Source organism: Megalobrama amblycephala, linkage group LG2, assembly GCF_018812025.1.
Source record: "Megalobrama amblycephala isolate DHTTF-2021 linkage group LG2, ASM1881202v1, whole genome shotgun sequence".
NCBI classification, from domain to species: Eukaryota; Metazoa; Chordata; class Actinopteri; order Cypriniformes; family Xenocyprididae; genus Megalobrama; species Megalobrama amblycephala.
In genome coordinates this window covers 2,274,420-2,295,308 of record NC_063045.1, presented here as the reverse complement: position 1 = coordinate 2,295,308, position 20,889 = coordinate 2,274,420, and the positions used below count along the sequence as shown (strand labels likewise).

General features: G+C 34.7%; 1 protein-coding gene and 1 long non-coding RNA gene across 5 annotated transcripts in view; one reads left to right on the top strand and one right to left on the bottom strand.

Annotated features, from left to right (window-relative positions):
- Positions 1–933, bottom strand: part of LOC125263156 — a 32,748-nt gene extending 31,815 nt beyond the window's left edge. For all 4 annotated transcript variants that reach the window (XM_048182068.1, XM_048182070.1, XM_048182067.1 and 1 more), the window contains exon 1: positions 777–933. In XM_048182068.1, the coding sequence (XP_048038025.1) occupies positions 777–828 (52 nt within the window). In that variant the 5' untranslated portion in view covers positions 829–933. The remainder of the gene's footprint in view (positions 1–776) is intronic.
- An 11,321-nt stretch (positions 934–12,254) lies between these two features.
- LOC125263155 lies at positions 12,255–15,804 on the top strand. Its single transcript, XR_007183705.1, has 3 exons — positions 12,255–12,383; positions 12,873–12,949; positions 15,125–15,804. It is a non-coding gene; the product is annotated as an uncharacterized LOC125263155 (long non-coding RNA).
- Positions 15,805–20,889: the final 5,085 nt, after the last annotated feature.

Here is a 20,889-nt window from a genome sequence, read left to right as displayed (position 1 = left end):
TTTATTGCACATTTATTGGAAAGTCTGAATTTATCAGAAGTCTGAATGTGCGAATATAAAACCAACTTTACCCAAGTGTCAGATTGCTTCTTTTTTTTTTGTCCAGGTTTTTGCATTCTCTCGCAAATGCATGACTTAGTGTTCTGAATACTGACATTTTGTTATTTATTTTTAATTATTTTAAAACAGTATAGATGATTACTTTGGGGTAATGTAATTGTTTCACATATTCAAAAACATGAATGTGTATGTCAGGCGCCACACACACGCACAAACTTAAGTAGGCTATGCATTTGCTTTGCTGCTTTTAGTCACCATGCCACGCCTTGGCGTCCTAAAAATAATTTACTATATCCTACCGTGCTGTTTAAAAAAAAAAAAAAAAAAGACATTTCCACCCCCTCCCCCCGGAAAACACAGTTTATCCCGAGGGGTACTCCAAATGCATTTCATTATAAACAGCAATAGTCTACTTCAGAAACATTTAACTTCTTTCGAGTGTTAAGTTTAGAGCTGGTGCGAAATGAAACCGCGTCACGTGTGTCGTCGTTTTTATGTCAAGTCGACCTAAAGAAAGGTTGTGGCCTAACTAATACATGGTTTACCAAGCACAACACACAGTAAGAGCGAAATAAACGTTATTAAATACATTTCCGTCGAGTATAAGCTATTAGAGCTGGCACCAAATTAAACTGCGTCACGTACTTTGTTCGTTATTATCAACCGGAAGAGAGACTGTAACACATACCTTGTAGAGTAAAACAGTACAGCCTTACCTTGGTAGAGTAAAAATGATCCAACTGAGAGAAAAGTCAAGAGAAGACCCATTTTTCACAGATTTTCATCAGACAAAAATGCGCTTAGGTTCTGCGAAATAATGGCGTCTCGATCTCTCTTCCGCATTAATGCCAGTTCAGTTGAAAGTGAAACTACTTAAAGCATCTGGGTCCACCCTAACTGAAGCGCAGTGACGAACACAACAAAAACACAACATGCTTACACAAAAACATTGTTATTATACGTACAAAACCTCGTTATCCTGTTCAGTTATTATGTAAATATTATAACAGTGTATTTTATTGCTTAACTAAAAAAGCGTTCGATTTTTCGAGAGAAAAAATATTAATATAATTTTGTTGTTGTTGTTGTTTTGGAGATTATGCAAGCTACATAACATTTGCTTTACTTGTATTCATCATTTATGTGGTTCCCACATTTGGATGTTTTATGGCACGCGTGAGGCACGGAGACAATATAATTTATAATATTATAATTTCAAATAAAAGGCAGTTGAGATAAGGAAAGGGAGAAGAATCCAAGAGCAGATCCAGTGACAAGAGGCAGATCACAGGTTACAGTCTCCTTTTAAATATATTTGCAGTCTTGTTTGTAAATTTTGTGACAGCACAAGCTGGCTGCAATGATCATCTTTCTTCATTTGGTTATTCTGATTAAATAGCTATTAGCAATAAATAAAAACACACAACATTTAAATTCACTATTAGCCTGCATGAATTTACCACTGATTCTTTTCCAAATCGGCCAAATATGCATAAAAAAACACCTCTTACAAATCTATTGCAAAAGTTTTATTGAAAGTAAAATCTATCAAATACAATTAACTAATCATCTAATAAGATTAAATAGAGTGTCTGTATAATATGTGTTCTTTTATAAATTTTCAGGGCTCATTTTTTTTTGTTCCACGGCTCAAGCTAAACAGGCCAATAAGAGATTATAATAACATTATTCATTTTAATTATTCTAATGTCTAATAAAGCATCTACAAATGTATAAAACTGATGTTGGAAACGTTTTCCTCGTCGAAGCAGAGACCAGGAGACGTTGGGATATCTTTCAAGCAGAAGTTACTCTTTATTGAGAAATGTGCTGTGTGTCGCTAGTCATCCAAGTCTAACTAATGCAGTGTATACATGATGTTTTATAGGCATTCAGTGGGCAGTCCTTAAAGGTGTTGCCCTTACACACAGCCTTAGAAGTGTTCACTAAAACAAAAGCATCAAAAGACAATACAGGAAATTACCCCCGATTGTGTAGATAATAGTACCCCAAATAGTATAAACAGTTGCTGGTCACAAGAACTATGTAAACATTCACACATAGTTTGACTTCCAGTAGGAAGATCAAAGCATTCAAATGCATAGGTGCTAACCCAATCAGTCTGACAGTATCGCCCATGCCTTCACATTATCATAGAGACAAAAGCACAGCTGTATCTTGATCTTGTCATGCCAAATGGTCAGGAAGTTCATGAAGACAAAAGGTTAATGTCCTGCCTTGATCTCCTTAGAATGTCATCATCTTTACCTCAAAATGCTAAATACAATGTACTTCACCTTAGTATTTCATGTGAGGTTATGTCAGGATGAAGGATCAGCAGATCTTAAACAGATTATTAAATTTGTAATCCCACACTGATCAGAGATCTGGTAAAACCATAGGGTTAAGCCCATAGACACTTGATCAACTGTTCTCAGTGAATCTGAGAAAAATGTTTGATTGTTTATTTCTCCATGTCTTTTTAGAAAACTGGTATCAATCTCAGACAAAATAATTTGCCAGATCTATGGAAACCCTACTTAGAGGTTGTTCCACATTATTAAGCAAGTCACAGTTCTCAAGTCAAAGATCTTTCTGAAGATGAAAAGCATGAAATGATGCAATGTTGTGCAAAAGGCATGAAAACTGAATGGAGATTATCAAATTATCATAAGATTTGTGAGCGATTTAGAGCACAGCAGAACTCGGTCAGATAAAGGCTTATTAAGGAAAGTTCCTGTCAAAAAAATTATTGTATTAAAAGGGCAGCTATAAAAAAAAAAAAGTCAGTGTCACAGTGTCAAAAGCCAGCAAACAGGTATTTGAAGCTTCTGGTGTCTCTAGAACCTCACCATGCAGGCTGGCAGTTGTGTGTAAAGATGCATTTTAGCCACCACTAACCAAACCTCACAAAGAGAAACATTTACAGTGGGTTTAGAAATACATGAAGACTCATTTTTAAATAGTTTTATTCACTGACTAATGCCGTACTACAATGGATGGTCTAAATGGATGGATTTCTGGATGGTTGGTGAATGGCCACCACGTTCCAACAAGACTGCGACATCAGCAAGGAGCTCGTGGGTGATGATTTGGGCTGGAATATTGGGAAGTGGGAGGGGAACATAATCTGTGACAGGTTAGGCTAAACAAACAAACAAAAAAAAAAACTCTGCAGGATAGCGGCACTCCAGAACTGAAGCTGCCCATCCCTTATCTATAATTTTGTATTTAAAGCTATATTTAAAACAATCTTGTAGTACTGTGCAATTATGTAGTTATGTAAATAAACACAGTAAATGTGTGAATAAATCTCTGCAAATCAAATCCACCTGTTTCTGTAATTATCTCCTCTGTACGCTATCGTCAATGCAGAAATGATACATTCAGTTTTAGAATTAATTTACAAGGTTACCTATGATCGTTTAACAATTAAGAAGTATATTAACTACAGTAGCATTAGCATATTAGCATCATGAGCCAAGTAATATTTTAACACCAAATACCATATATTATAAACATAAAGATTAACAAATATAAAATGACTGCACATTAAAAAGAGTATCTCAATGGTGGATCCGAAATGGTCAATATTCATATTCATGCACTTTTATTAATATTTATGTTAATTGTTTATGGCTTATGATTTATCAGTTTCACTTTTCATTTCCTATATTTATGTACTCATATGTTATATATTAATTCTTATCATATTTTCAAGTATTTACTTGTTATTGTACCCTTATGGTTATTCTTATTTTATATTTAAGAGTATGATTGTTATGTTCAGTTGTTCTTTAAGTTTTCCAGTGTGACAGGTCATGCTGACACGTTTGTGGTCAGATATTGGACGCCTGCTAAGTACTGCAGAAGTGATGTTTTTCAGAATTAACCATTTGAATTTGAATCTGATCAAAATATGTCTGCTATTATTCCTGATGACATTTAAAAGGGTAAGATTTGCAAACTTCCCAAAGGGGGTCAAAACAACTCTTATATCTATTTTTGACACTGGACCAGTCTGTGACTAATAGGTAAAACCATTTAACCTTTTCTTTTAGAACAAAAACATCAATTTGTGTGGGATGTAAATTTCCCTATATGCTCATGGTATAAAGCTGACCGGGCCATTGATAATTCAGCTTTTGCCTTCCTTTGCTCTCCTTGGCTTCTGCTTCTCTCTCTTATGTGGAAATGTATAATGTTTTAATTCTTTTTGATCTTCATCTATTAGATACAATACTCTAAATTTATCTTTAACTATTGACTACTCCTCTATGATGGTTATTTTACCTTTTGGTTTTAAATATTTTCATTATCGATAAAAGTTTGCGTGTGAGGCTAAATTTAATTGTAATGAATAAATAATTCATCAACTTTATCATCTGACTGGATCTCATTTTCCCAAGAATTTGCACCACTCAAAAAGGAATTATTTGTCCATAGTTCAGATAGCTTTACAGCCTGAAAGTCCTTGTAAAGTTTCAAATTAAATTAAAGTTTCAAATTATATCTTCTCCTGTATGAGTTTTTTTTTTATGCAATACAAAACATCAGAGCATTAAATCAATACAGATACATGTGAAATACACAAAAAAAATTCTCCTGTATGAGTGTGAGCATCAGTAGCCATGAGTCGCATTGAAGTGATGTCATCTCCCTCTCTTCGATTGATTGGCTAGAGGAGGAGCTGTCAATCTAGTACTAGTGGAACAATGGTGATGCTTAAGCCCTTCCTGATTTACATGAAACTCGAACTGCAACATTTGGAAACGCAAGAGCAAAATGTAAAAAGAAGAGCAAAGAGAAAAACAGCACAAGTGTACAAAAGAGTAAAATATGAGCAGAAAATGTAAAAGAGCAGAAAGAACAGAGTAATAAAAGCAAAGGAAAACAACTTTTTTTGTCCTGCTTCCTCAATAAATAAGCTACAATTAGTACAAAATGCAGCTGCCAGAGTTCTTACCAGGTCAAGAAAATATGATCATATAACACCAATTTTATCATCTCTACACTGGTTACCCATTAAGTTCCGTACCAATTATAAAGTATTGCTAATGACCTATAAGGCTCTAAATGGTTTAGCTCCTGTGTACTTAACCAATCTTCTATCGCCCTACAATCCTTCACGCTCTTTAAGATCACAAAACTCTGGACTTCTGGTTGTACCTAGGATAGCTAAGTCCACTAAAGGAGGGAGAGCGTTTGCACATTTGGCTCCGAAACTCTGGAATATAGCCTTCCTAATGTTTGGGGCTCAGACTCGCTAGTTTAAATCTAGATTAAAGACACATATCTTTAGCCAAGCATTCACATAATGCATCTCATGTCAGATCAATTGAACACATCTTTGCTTAAAGGATTAGTTCACTTTTAAATAAACTTTTCCTGATAATTTACTCACCCCCATGTCATCCACAATGTCAATCAGTGCGTTCCAAACGGGATATATCGCCCTCCGAAGGGCACTTCGGAGTGAAAATAATCATGGCCGCCATATTGAAGGGTCGTTCCAAACCGAAGTGCTCAAAACTGGCCACTTCAAAGGGCCCTTCGGAATTAAGGATTTCGAAGGGAACAACTGATGGACACTTCGGTCCCCCATGATCCTTTGCACAGGGAAGTTTGACGTCACAGAATGGGTACAGGAGGCTCAGAGTTCGATTAACTATAAAGGTATGTATAATATTTTATACATATTTTAAATATATAATATTTTTCTGTACTACTGTAGCCTAATATTTATATGAGTTAGATTTGGTACATTATTATGGTCAAAACGACTTTCTACTTCAACAAAAATACTTTACAGCTCCCTTTATCAGTCCATTCAAATGTTTAAAATATAAATACAATATAGCCTACATGCGATAAACCTAAAATAAATAAATAAATAAATAAATAAATAAACTAACGTTAAATAAAGGCCGCAGCTTGCACAATCTACTCCTCTTTGATTGTCTTGTTAAGATGACGCAGAAGTGCGTTCCAAAAGAAGTGTTTTTTTTTTTATCCCTTCACCCTTCATCCTTCATCCCTTCGAAGCTCTCACTCCGGAGAGTAAACCCTTTGAAGGGATTAGGGCATAGGGATGAGCCCTTCTGAATGGAACGCAAGGAATGTCTTTCTTTCTTTAGTCGAAAAGAAATTAAAGTTTTTGATGAAAACATTCCAGGATTATTCTCCTTATAGTAAACTTCAATGGACTCCAAACAGTTGAAGGTCAAAATTACAGTTTCAGTACAGCTACAAATTGTTCAACACGATCCCAGATGAGAAATAAGGGTCTTATCTAGTGAAACCATTGCTCATTTTCTGAAAAAAAAAAAGAAAATTATATAAGTTTTAACCTTAAATGCTTATCTTGAACTAGCTCTCTTCTTCTTCTCTATTTGAATTCCAGCAGTGTAGACACTGCTAAGTGTATTACTGCCCTCCACAGGCCAAAGTTTGAACTAATTTTTATATGCAATAGTTCAATAGTATATATAGTATATATTCAAATAGAGAAGAAGAGAGGTAGTTCTAAGATATCATATACCAGATATTCCATTTGCTTTTAATACTGAATGATAAAGGGCTGGATGTCTTCTTCCTTTGGGTTCCTGCTCATGTAGGTGTGGAAGGAAATGAGATAGTAGATACTCTGGGAAAAGGATCAATAAAACATGAAATAGTTGATGTACAAATACCATTATGTAGAGCAGAAATTAAAACCATTATTAAGGGACATGTAAACAAAATATGGCAAGAATATTGGGACATAGCTGATATTGGACGGCATCTGTATAATATACAAAAACAAGTAGGCTTAAGTGTTAGGCAGAGAAGGAATCCAAAGGAAGAAAAGACAGTTACACATCTTAGAACAGAAGAGACAGTAAAACACATTTTAATGGATTGTAAAAGATATGAAGAAGAAAGAAGGGAATTAGAAATACAAGTTGGAAAGCAAAATATGACATAAGAAAATCTTCTAGGGAAAACAATGACTGGGAAATATTCAGTCTTCTAATGCATTATTTGAAAAATACTGGGTTAAGTGAAAGATTTTGATAAGAATATTTAGTTATTTTGTGTTTTTTTTTTCTCTAGAAGTCCTTTTTGCTAAGTTGCTGCCCACACTCCAGTCCAGTAGGTGGCGGTAAATGCACCTTAAGTTGGTTTGCCATCCGCCAATAAAATCAAAAGAAGAAGAAGAGAGCTAGTTCTGGAAGAAGTAAAACCAGATAGAGTGGTATGTTGTGTTGACTCTGTAGCAGCCCTTTGCAGTATTCAAAATATGAGATCTAACAGAGAAGATTTAATACTAGAAATCCACCAAAGTTTATTTAGATTGCGGCGGCTTCAGAGAGATGTGAGATTCTGCTGGGTACCTGCTCATGTATATATAAAAGGGAATGAGAAAGCAGACAAAATAGCAAAGAAATCAACCAGGATAAACAATATTATAAATATTCCATTTGGCAAAGGAGAAGCTAAAGCAATAATTAAAAAAGAAATAATGAAGAAATGGCAGGACATATGGGACATGGATAATAGTGGAAGAAAATATTATAGTATACAGAAATGTATTAATGCACAGGGTATTAATGGAAGGAAAAGAAGGGAGGAGTCTGTTTTAACCAGACTGAGGTTTGACCATACAGTGTTAAATAAAACGTTTTTGTTAGGTAAATGTAAATCAGATAGAATGTACAATCACAGAAAATGCAGAACATACACTGTTACATTAAATATAGGGAAGAGAGGAATAGATTAAAGCAAAAGATCATTCAGATTGGAAGGAAATGGAACCTTGAAGGTGTTTTGGGAACAACAGGAGAAGGGGTTAAAAAACGCAGGATGCTGTCGTGGAATATTTGAAGGATATAGGATTTAGATTTTTTTTTTTTTTTTTATTAATGTAAAGTAGATTCGTATCCATGCTACATATTCTGATACACTAGGTGGCGGTATGCACCTGATAAGCCATGGTTGCAATCTGCCATAAAACTAAGAAGAAGAAGAAGAGAGCTAGTTCAAGATGAGCATTTAAGGTTAAAACTTTAAATTTTCAATTTTTTTTTCAGAAAATGAGTGATGGTTTCACTAGATAAGACTCTTATTTCTGATCTGGGATTGTGTAGAACAATTTGAAGCTGCACTGAAACTAATTTTGACCTTCAACTGTTTGGGCTCCATTGAAGTCTACTGTAGCATAATTAGATTTGGAAATATTGCTAGCCATAAATTAATTTGTATCACTTTGTTCCCTGGGCTAGCAAACTTGATTTGAATTGAGTAACGTATGTTCGTTGATCGCAATCCAACGTATTCAATGAATGAAATCAAGCCAGCTAGCCAGCCAGTTAGCGATAGTCAAATTCTGAACTGCACACTGGTCTCGCTCACTGACAGTGCTATTTTGCATTGCATTGCATGCGCAGAAGGCACTCCTATTTCCCAAATCAATTTAAATTTAGTTGGTAAAATTTAAATAAATTTCATAGATTAAACTATTTAAATATTTTATGTTAGACTCATTAAATATAAATACGTATTACTCCTAATTAGATATGTTTAAGTAAAGTGAATGAAATTTAAATGTGTCATATCTATGAAGGGCCTGAATCATTTTTTTGAGTGTAAGGAGAATAATCCTGGAATGTTTTCATCAAAAACCTTAATTTCTTTTCAAATGAAGAAAGAAAGACATGAACATCTTGGATGACATGAGGGTGAGTAAATTATCAGGAAAAGTTTATTTAAAAGTGGACTAATCCTTTAATGTTATGAACAGCAGCTACGCTAATTATTCTCCATTTGCTTTTCTGTTTTACCTCGGGATGCCCGTAATTTTGACATGCATTCTCTGTAAAGCTGTTTTGAAACGATATCTATTGTGAAAAGCGCTATACAAATAAATATGAATTGAATTGAACTTTTAATACATAAACACAAGTTTTAGATTTGTGCAATATCATTTTTAATGTGTTTAAAGTTTTGATTCATGCTTGTTATTTTTTTAAATGCGCTTTTAATTTTTCAATTCACGCTTGTTATATTTTGATCCGTGACCACGTTCTTTGCCATTCTGATCATTTTGCATATTTTTTTTAAGTTTGTGCTATGTATTTTTATTTTGACATGTTTTTAAATTTTTGATTCATGCTTATTATTCTTTAATCCGTGACTAATACTATTAGTGGGAATTTAATCCCATACCACCAGCAGGGTGTTAAATGTAAGGCCCTGTCCCAAATGGTACCCTAACCCCCCACGCTCTTCCTCTGAGCCCGCACTTTCACGACATAATGTCGCTTTGACTGCCGGGTAAAGTCCTCTGCGTAGCTCACAGTCTTGTGGGCTCAGCAGAAGTGCGCATTGAGGGCGCATAGCAGCCGCAAAGGGGGCGCTCACGAGCACCCTTCTTTAAGCTTAAATGATGGATGGGACACCCTACGGTCTTGTGGATTTAACGGACACACGCACGCAGCGGCGTAAGTCCACAAAACCGAAAGGGCACAAGAAGTGTGCCATTTGGTACAGGGCCTAAAACTTAAGCAGGAGACCATAAACAAGAGCAATCAGATGAGATGATTGTTTTGTCCCGTCACTGACTGAATGTGGCTGTTTATCAAAGTTATTTACCCCACAGTTCCTTTATGCCACAGATCAGACTTTTAACTTTAAAACATATTGTGGGAAGAAAAATTAGATACCTAAGCCATGAAGAACCAGCATATATTTCTCATCAGTGGTGACATGTTTCATATGGTCTCATGATTTTTATATTATGGCAGCTCCCAGCATGAAGCATGTCACTACTGATGAGAAACATACACTGATTCTTGATGTCTGTGTTTTATAGTGGAAATGGGTTCTTTAAAATATTTAAGTTTGCTTCACACTAAAAAAAAACAAAAAAACAAACAAAAAACAAAACAAAGAACTGAACTGTTCACTAAAAGGTTCTCTGTGAACCCAAAATAATTCTTCTGTTGAATCACTGTGAAAACCACCCTTTGAAACCTTTTTATTTAAGGACAGGAAAAAAAACCCTTCACATACAAACCACATGCACTAAATGCACAAGCTGTTTGTTCACTCAAAACATCATGTCTGAAGAAATGAAACCACAGCAAGTTTCAGTTTGACTAGAAGCGCAGTTGCTTCATAGTGCATACTTCAGTAAAACTGATAATGTGCGAGGATGGACTGTTCCAACTTTATTTGGCCAAGCACAATTGAAAACTGAATTATTAAAAATCACTTATTTTAAATCAATCAGCTTTATTTTACCATCAAATTATATTCTTCTACTTTTATGTATTTAACAGAGCCAGGTAAATATCTTTCAAAAACATCAACGTTACGCCATAAAAATGAGGAATGTATCTTTTCTGTCATTAAGTTAAAGTATTCATACAGTTTGATATATTAGACATTATATTATATAACTACAAACACAACATGTGTTCAGAGTGTGTGTGCGTGTAAACTATAGGAGGGGCAAACTCTGTCGGGGGAGGATTCAGATTCACACATCAGATTAACTGGTGGAGTGTTTTTGGTGGCTAGTGGTACTAGTTCGGACACTTAAATGTTTTATTTGTTTGTTTTGTTCTGTTGGCATCTGAATGGTAAGTTATAAAATAATTTTTTGCTTCATTTTATTCTGTTTCAGAGCAATAATCTACTACTACTGTTCAAATGACACTATTTTTATGGGGCATTATTGTGCAGTCTACTTATAGTATTCTGGTTTCTATTTGTGATCTCTATTGGGCTGCACCCAAAAAAAATAATAATAATAATTCTTAGTTCCTAGCCTCGAAAATACATGGATAGAATTTTTCATTAATTTCTATGACTTTTAATATTTAGATTAAAACTCATTGAAAAGAGTGACATTTCTAAAACTGAGGCTCAGAAACAACTACAAAAGTCATGTAAATTCATTGGTCAAAAAGCAGGGGAACCAGGAGTGAGATACAGTGAGCTTTATTTCTCATACACACACACACACATATATATATATATATATATATATATATATATATATATATCAATCATAAATATATGAAATACAATTATTGAAAGTGAGCAACAAAATTAACAGCTTGAAAGTATAACTTCACACATTTATTTTAGACTACAAGCAAATAAAACACTATGAAAAAAAAAATTGGTTCAAACACATGCTCTAAATCACCTTTAATTTTCTTTTGTGACTCTGCTGCTGTTCTTCAATTCATATTTAAAGGTTACAAACTACAGCTGATTTCAGACTTTACAAACAATTAATAACTTTAATCAGTGTAAATCTGTCTGTTCATCAGGTGTGTTTGGTGATTCAGTGTCAGTGATGGAGGGAGATTCTGTCACTTTATACACTGATCTTACTGAAATACATGAAGATGACTACATACTGTGGAAATACGGAGCTGTGAAGTCTCCGATAGCTCAAATCAATAGAGCTGCTGGAATCTTCTCCACATCTGATGGTCCTGATGGGAGATTCAGAGACAGACTGAAGCTGGACGATCAAACTGGATCTCTGACCATCACAAACATCACAACTGAACATGCTGGAGATTATCAACTAGAGATAAGAGGAGCGAAAAAAACAACAAAAACATTCAGTGTTTCCATCTATGGTGAGTAGAGATGTCATTTGTCTTCTTCAAATATTCTTGTTTAATTTTTTACATAAAACACTCACTGTGATCACACTAAACACTTAAACACATTGAATGAAACATCGATGTTGATTGTTTGTTCTCTCATGTTTTTCAGCTCGTCTGTCTGTTCCTGTCATCAGCAGAAACTCTTCACAATGTTCATCATCATCATCATCATCATCATCATCAAATTGTTCATTGGTGTGTTCAGCTGTGAATGTGGGTCATGTGACTCTCTCCTGGTACAAAGGAAACAGTTTATTGTCCAGCATCAGTGTGTCTGATCTCAGCATCAGTCTCTCTCTACCTCTGGAGGTGGAATATCAGGATAAAAACACCTACAGCTGTGTGCTGAACAATCCCATCAGCAACCAGACTCAACATCTGGACATCACTCACCTCTGTCACACATGTGCAGGTACCACAGGGCTGATATATGTGATTATTTACTGATCTCATCTCTTTTGTTGTAGATCAGACACATTGACATACATTAAGGACTTACTCTGTTTTCCTCTCCTTCAACTCCTCCAGTCTCTCCAGGCTCAGCCTCTCTGATAGTTTTGATCTCTGCTGTTGCTGCTGCTGCTGGATCTCTGTCGATTGTTGTCGTGATCTGCTGCATCTGCAGGCGACTCAGAAAAATTGACAGAGCAGGTAAGAATAATCTATTGCTTTTGACAAGTATTACACCAAAATATGAATATTATTTATTCCTAATTATAATTTAAACAATTATTCTCCATTTACTGTTCTCATTCGCAAAAATGAGGTTCTGCATTTCTAAAACTAAAACACTGAAAAGTCGAGCACAAATGTAAATCTGCCTTAATTTAATAATGAATGAAATTTCTCTACACTTTATGACCTGTAAAGTTGCAGTCCTCAGCTGGTTTTCAAATAAACTTTTCTATGTGAATGTTGTTTTACTTGTTGAGCTTCAATTATTCATTACACAGAAAAAATGCAAATTACTTTAAACATTCCTCAGGTTTGGTTTTCCAAATGATCTGCATATGTCTTTCTAATGTCTTTTCTAACTATACCTGATAAATTAACGTATCTTAACTTGTTAAGATGTTTTCCATGCTCTGCTAGGGACTTTTGTTGATTGTTGTTGTTGAGTTAATGTATGTATTATTATAGATGAAACAGTTCAGTCTCGTGATGAAGAGATCACTTACGCTGATCCAATATTCTACCAAAGAAAAGCACAGAAATCGGTAAGATCAATTATTTCTAATTTATGTTCAGCATCTCTGTATTATTTCAGCACTGAGTCAGACATGCTCTTGTGGATGAAATGTCATTTTTTAACATTATTCAGACAGAAACACAAAAAAGCAGCATTTCAGCCAGAAGATCAGCATTCTTTGTGAGAAACACTGACTCATATAATAATACTCACGACACCAGTGTTGGTGAAATATACTTTTAAAAGTAATACATTACAATAGGGCACATACATGTATATATTTAAGAAATATAAGCATGTATGTATAAATATATAAATATATTTATATTTTTATATATTTAAATTATATATAAATGTAAATATTTGTATAGAAATATAAGATATTTTTCTTAAATATATACATGTATGTGTGTGTATTTATATATACATAATAATTATACACAAAACAAACACATATATATTACGTAAACACAGACTCTTATTTTGTACACGATAACCACGGTTATCGTTGAACAGCCCTACATTACAATATTACTTTACTCCCTAAAAAAGTAAGTTATTGTGTTACTCGGTTACTTTTAATAGAAGTAAGTGTGAAATACAAATTCACACCTGTATAGTAGAGAACAGAGTTAAATTAAGTGAGATTAAGAACATGAAGTATAATTATTGCAGGTTTGCACAAAATTTTTAGATCACATTTAACTGTTTTTATTCATTTTGAGTAAAACTGTTTATTTGAGATGAGTAAATGCATGCTCACATTCATTCTAAAACACTGTCTGTACACTTAGGATTTCTCTCAACATAGGGACAGGAGCACTGTCAGTCAAAAATGTGAAAAAGTAACTCAGATATTTTGTTGAAAATTTAAAAGTAATTTGTTACTTTACTTGTTACTTGAAAAAAGTAAGCTGATTACGTAACTCAAGTTACTTGTAATGCATTAGTCCCAAACCTGCAGGACACTCACTGCACCATATAGTAACTACAGAGAGTAAAAGATCAACAAAGTCCATTTTATTATTAGTTAATATTTCCAGTGATCAACATGAGCTGATACTGTATTTCTTGTGTCAGTTGATGATATAACTGTCCAAATTCATAGTGAACTACATAGCTTTCTGTCCATAGGTTATTTGTTCTGAAATCATGTTTTTAAAGCAACTGAATCACTAAGAGTGCAGAATCTCTGAACTACAGACTTCAAATCTCAAATAACTGCAAAACCTCTTCTGTCAGTAGACACACTGTATAGAGCTCCATACTACAACCTTTTTTCCTGTTTGTGCAAAAAAAAAAAAAGAAGTCACACTGATTACACATCAAACTTAGGACCATGTGATATTTCAGTTTTTCTTTTTTAATAAATCTGCAAAAATGTCAACAATTCTGTGTTTTTCTGTCAATATGGGGTGCTGTGTGTACATTAATGAGGAAAAAAATGAACTTAAATGATTTTAGCAAATGGCTGCAATATAACAAAGAGTGAAAAATTTAAGGGGGTCTGAATACTTTCCGTACCCACTGTATATATATATATATATATATAATATAAAATTACATTTATTTAAATTACTTTTTTACAATAGTTCTGCATCAATGGTGGAAGAGCAAACCCCACTACACTTTTACCAATACTAATACTCATGGAATGTAGTTTTAAGAGGTTTAAGAGTCTAGAATGTAGTTGTTTAGATCTTAAATATGCAATTTATTAACAAAGCACCTATTTGAACATTTGTTTAGAAGTTATTAGAGGTGTGAGCTCCAGGCATCAACATCTAAACCTCTGTTAATTCTCAATAAGATCTTCTGTAGACGTGTGACAGAAATAAAGTCAATCTGGTTAGTAATAAGTGAAGCTGGTAATGAGCTAAAAATCTGATGAGATCAATTAATAAGACCATTAGTAATTAGCTAACATCATCTGATCACAGTTGTTTAAAGACAGTTACAGCAGCCAAAGAAAAAATAATGTTCACAAATCAAGGGTCAAGAGCTCAACTAAAGCAAACACTCATCTCCATTATGGTAACGGCAAACTAAATAATAAAACATCTAAACCTCTGTTAATTCTCAGTAAGATCTTCTGTAGATGAAAAAATTTATAATCACTGAATCTCAATCATTCTTTAAGATTAATTTGCTACATTTTCATTTAGAAGACTTTTTGAAATCTGTGTACTGTGTTTTTATGCAGAACATAAAAGAGGAGAATGATGTGGTGTATGCTGGAATCGCCTTGAGGAGATGATCAAACTTCAGTTTACTGTACAGGATCCAGCTGTGTGATCGCTTGCACTAAGAGCTTCGGCCTCACCCTGCAGTTCATGAGTCTGGTTGAGTTTCGGGTTTGTAAAAATCACCACATGTAGCAACAGAAATTAGCACTAATTCAGAAAGATATTTTTCAGTTTTACTCTGAGTATTATGAGGAAATCCCAGAAGATCATTCTGGGGGATTTGAAGTGTGACATTCACAGAGCTAAGTGCTTTGTAATACAGGGACTTGTCTTGTTAAAAATCCTTTGGCCAGGCTTTAAAATGAACTTTGGCTAGCATATGAAACAGTGTTACTCATCACTTGAAGCTGTAATAGCTGCAAATGGTGGGCCAACTCCATATTAAACCCTACGGATTAAGAATGGGATGTCAGCAAAGTTCATGTGGACGTAAAGGTGTCCCAAAACTTTTGTATATATATATGTTGTTTATCCAACTAATATTATGTATTATTTAATTGCCTACTTACAGCACCATACAGCCTATGTTTTGTAAATACTGTAAATGCCAGACAGTCATGACAATAAAGCTTTGATTATATTTTATCTCTGTGGCCAATTTAATGGGAAGTTCACTCGACAGGGATTTAAAGGTGATAGAGAGGATTTTTAAGTCGACTGAGAATCCAAATACTGTTACTGAGATTTTGAAATGAGCGCATGCGTAAGAACAACCCCCTCCTTCACAGCTCATTTTAAATGAACGCCTCCCAAAACGCGTGCACGAGTGTTTGTTTACCACCGGCATTCGCTGTTATTAAGCCGGGAACACATTTTACGACTAGCTAAAACATTCTGACTGTGCTCAACATACAGCGATAGTTTCCTGCTCCTGAAGCAGATTTATATACTTTCACATGGAATTTGAACACCGACTGTAATCGCAGACTGAACGCAACTGGCTCTGACTGGATGCGTTTGAGCGCAATCAGTCATAAGTATCAATTTACATTCATAATCGGCCTTACAATCGTTAAGTGTGCCGCGCACACACTTAGTGGATTCATTATGTCGGACTCACCGCAGGTAACTCATAATCTGCCGTTGTTACTCCTGTCTCCTGACAAAAACATTGCATGCGGCGCATGTAGAGTGTGGAAAGTTGAGCGCGCGGCCGCGCGTCTCTCACAAGGAACGTCATGGCAGTGATTGACAAGCCAGAGGGCCAATCCGCGCACGTCTCTCACAATGGCAGTGATTGACAAGCCAGAGGGCCAATCGTTTACGCGATGATCGCGTAAACGATTGGCTGATGTTTTTAAGGCCCTACCTCGTGTACAGATGATGTATATTAATAATATTCCTTTCAGTGCACCTAATAAATAGTCTTTTATCAGTTAGTAAAGACAGTTTCAAGTAATATTGCAAAAATGTATAAAACAAAACATCCTCTTTACCACCTTTAACATATTAGGCTATATTTTTTATTTTATTTAGGTGTAATAGGCATACTACTACTAATAATAGTAATAAATAAATAAAGACACGATCAGTGAATGGATTTCAAAGGTTTTGAGATGGGATGGATAAAAATGTGTTTTCTTGTAGGCCTATTTTTTCATCATTCTTTGATAATAACAAACTTCATTCAAATGCTGTCTACATAGGCAACATTGCATGTAATGTAATATAAGTTATTCCTGCCTTATTTTGTCATTCCTTATTAAAAATAAAATAAGGATGTTGTTACCCCAACAAAATGATCTGGTGGCCATGACTTATGTTCCCACATAAAAACTAAGTCAACCGAACATGTCCCCTCTCGGTCACAGTAGTTTTCTGCCAAAAAAAAAGAAAAGAAAAAAAGAGTTTAACATTTGAAAGCAAAAAAAAAAAAGAAAAATACTAGTACTGTAATTTTACTGTTGTTCTGTAAAAACATCCTTTTATCGGCCCCTAACAGTTTCAGGCACTAGCAGCTCAGTTTGTATGTCAAAAATATAACCGGCTGTGGTCTGATATACTTCTGTCTGCACAGAGATGTGGTTGACTCTGTTTGGTAGACAAACAGGGTCTGCAGGAGAATGTGTGTATAGCTGGACATCTGTGGTTCATCTTGATGCGTCAGTAGCGTGTGGTTGAAGAGTGTTTTTCCACTCCTTCACATATGATGTTTGACTTCTGCTTTACACAGAATAGCTTTACCACAAAATAACCATGAATGCTGATATTTTAAAAAAAATAGACATCGCATCAAATAATGATAATACGGCAAAATGTGAAAAGAGATCACATACTACGAAAGCTGAGAAAATAATATGCTTCTCTGTCTCAGCGTGTTGTCAGTGTCAGTTCCCCAATGTTTTTTCACTGCAGAACTAGAGTCAGCAGTTATTTCCAGATCTACCAAGATAATATGAAGTCATTTCTAAGAACAACTTTTCTTGAAAATCCCATTTTTTTTTTTTTTTTTTTTAAAATATCATATCTAGTTTGTGTCTGTTATTACATGAGAGTTATTTTAAGAATTAATACAATGTGATTCACTGTTGTAATGTTTATATTATCGTACAGATATTTTTTTCCATGCCTGCTGGGGAGAGTAACTAACTAAATGCTTCAATGCAATGCAATACATTTCTACTTATGCAAACTATATTTTTCAATAAAATAACAATGCTGCTGTCCAAAGGATATTTAGACTTTTTATGTGTATCATTACATGCATGATTTTAGTAAGTATGTGGTCTGTTCTGTGACAAATAATTTGGCTCAAATTGGCTAAATTCAAACTAAATAAAAAAAAGTGATATTTTCAAAAGTGCTAAGTTCAATAGCATTTTTCTGTTTTGTCTGTGTGCTCATGTAGCGTGACACTTGACTCATGTGACTGATCACTCTATATCCCTCAGAGTCCCTTTTAACTCACTAAGAGTCTTTTTAAGATGTTTTAAATCTGTGACTCTGAAACTACAATAATATGAATATATGACTGTCAACTTATAAAGGTGCTTTTGCTCACATAGTGGTGTATTTACAATATCTAACAGCAGGGCTAACAGGCCATGTTACCTAGATGAACCTTGACCCTTTGGGGTTTAATTTAGGCCGCATTTACACTTCATGCCAAATTATGATTTCTTGACTGTTTTTGATGACCAGCTTACATCTTTTAAAAGTGACCCATATCCGATATCTGCATTTCCATCATAAACATACTCCACACGGCAACAGGGGGTTAATAAAGGCCTTCTGAAGCCAAACGTTTTTGTTGTTGTTGTTGCAAATACGCATCCATATTTGACAAATTATAAAGCGCTGAACTGCGTTCACTGCATATAATATATATACTGTATTCTCATCACTTCATAAAAATAAGGTTGATCCACTGTAGACAATTTAACTATTTTAATGATGTCTTTACCTTTCTGGACCTTGAAAGTGTTGGTTATATTTCTGTCTATTGAAGAGTCATATACCTCTCAGAATTCATCAAAAAATATCTTAATTTGTGTTCTGAAGTCTTACAGGTGTGGAACGACAAGAGGGTGAGTAATTAATGACAGAAATTTCATTTTTGGCTGAACTAACCCTTTGATGATCTTCTGTTTGTTGCCAAATGTTTTGACAATCACAATACACTTTTTGTGATGCAAGATTTTTGTTTTTGCAAACTTCACAATTAAAAGTTTCTCTCAATTAATTCAGTAATTTAAATAAAAAATAACATTGTTCATCATGTCATCAACAATTGATTGTTTTGGTCAGTATAGTTGAACAGCTTTAGTTCTCAAGAGAAGGACAAAGAGGAACCCCAGACAGAAAATCTCACCTCAAGGTAACTTGATGGCGTCAAAGTCCAGATACAAACTTGTGAGAGATGATGAAGATATGCACCTGCTCCTCATAAACCTGTGGAAACCAAACCATCATTAGGAAACAAAACACAACTAAACGTTAAGTCTGACGTGTTGATAATCCTTAAATGAAAAAAAAAAAAAAAAAAACTTTATTTGAGATATTAATACAATTAGCAAATATTTGTTTGCAAGGTGTTCTGGTGGTTTTTACTTGATGTGAGTAGGGTGCTCTGGGTGTTTATGTGGTTGTTTAGAAGTTAAAATAGTTCACTCTGAACCTGAAGTCTCTGGTATTGTGGTCATAACAGATTTGATTTGGCTCGAATATCACCCGGAAGTCCATAACGCCGATGCATAGCGCCGATGTCGTGCATATGACGTCACGCGAACATGGCGGCACCCTGCGAGTTGTTTACAGTAGGGTGACAGACGTCCCCGTTTTCCGGGGACAGTCCCGGTTTTTGGTGCTCCGTCCCCGACTGGAGCTGTCCCCGGAAATGTCCCCGTTTTATCTCGTTCAAAATAATCCGCAAATACATTGCAAAAAAATCTGGCCAGCATACAGCATAGAGGTTTCTTAATTTTTCTAAACATATCTCTCTATTAAAATATGTTAAACGTTCAATACCGCTTACTTCTACAGTATCCATATACACCGGCAGTGAGTTCACGCACACCGCAGTTGAACACAGACACGCCTGCTGTCACTCACTCAGAGCAGCGGCAGGCCTCGAGACTCTCGTTCGGTCCGGTTGAAGGGTTTTGTTATGATATAACAACTGATATGACAGCTTTAGCACATGTGACAGCTAAACATTCATTCAGTGTTTCCCATTAATGACCCTGTGCCGCCACCGCTGTTTCATAATAAACCGAAAATTTAAAATATAATGGTCTCTAACATTGTATTTTTGCCAACGAACTAAAATTGAAACCGTGATATGGCTTTGTGCCTTTATACAACAACAAAATACAGTGATTAAGTAGGCTATATATACAGTCTGTGCTGCGTGTTTTAAAAGAGAAGTGCGCACTTTGCTCACACGATCAGCTGGTGACATGGTGATCAAAATTAAAACTCAAGGATTTATCTTAGAAATTGGCTAAAAATAGTATTTTAATTTCCCTATACGTTGTATAATGTAGCCTAACCCAAAAAAAAAAAAAAAAAAAAAAAAAAATATATATATATATATATATATATATATATAAAAGAGTGCATTTGTTACAATAGCCTATATGGATACTATTGTCATGAATAATTATATAGCTAGGCCTAAAACATTATTATATTATTATTTTATTGTAATAATTGTTTGGCAACCTAAAACACCTAAAATGATGTAGACTTTATATCACAACTAAAAAGATGTTTGAACCCTCTTTAATGTCCAGGTACAAGTCAATGTTGTTTCTTTGTTCAATGTGCACACTGTACATGGGTTGAAGCTCTTAATTTTGAGCTTCCAAAGTGCACCAGATTGATGCATTTAACCTTAAAATGTACAAAATTTTCTTCCGGGGTGAATGCCCCGGACCCCCCTAGAGGAGGTATACAGAACATTTTACAAATTCCAGTGGGAAATAATGTAGCCTACATTTTATGAACTTTACTCAAGAATACTACAAAAAGCTCCTTTCATGTCAGTAAAGTGTTGGTGAATTGTATTAAAACCAGACCAAAAATCCTAATAATAAAATTAAATCATAATATTTATTAATGTAAAATGTGAAACCCACAGCAATAAAAAAAATAAAAAATGTACTGTCCCCGTTTTTTATAATAGATAATAACAAATGAGATTTTGGTGGTATTTTGACCACTCACATAGGAAATGTCCCCGGTTTCCATTTCAGAAATCTGGTCACCTTAGTTTACAGTC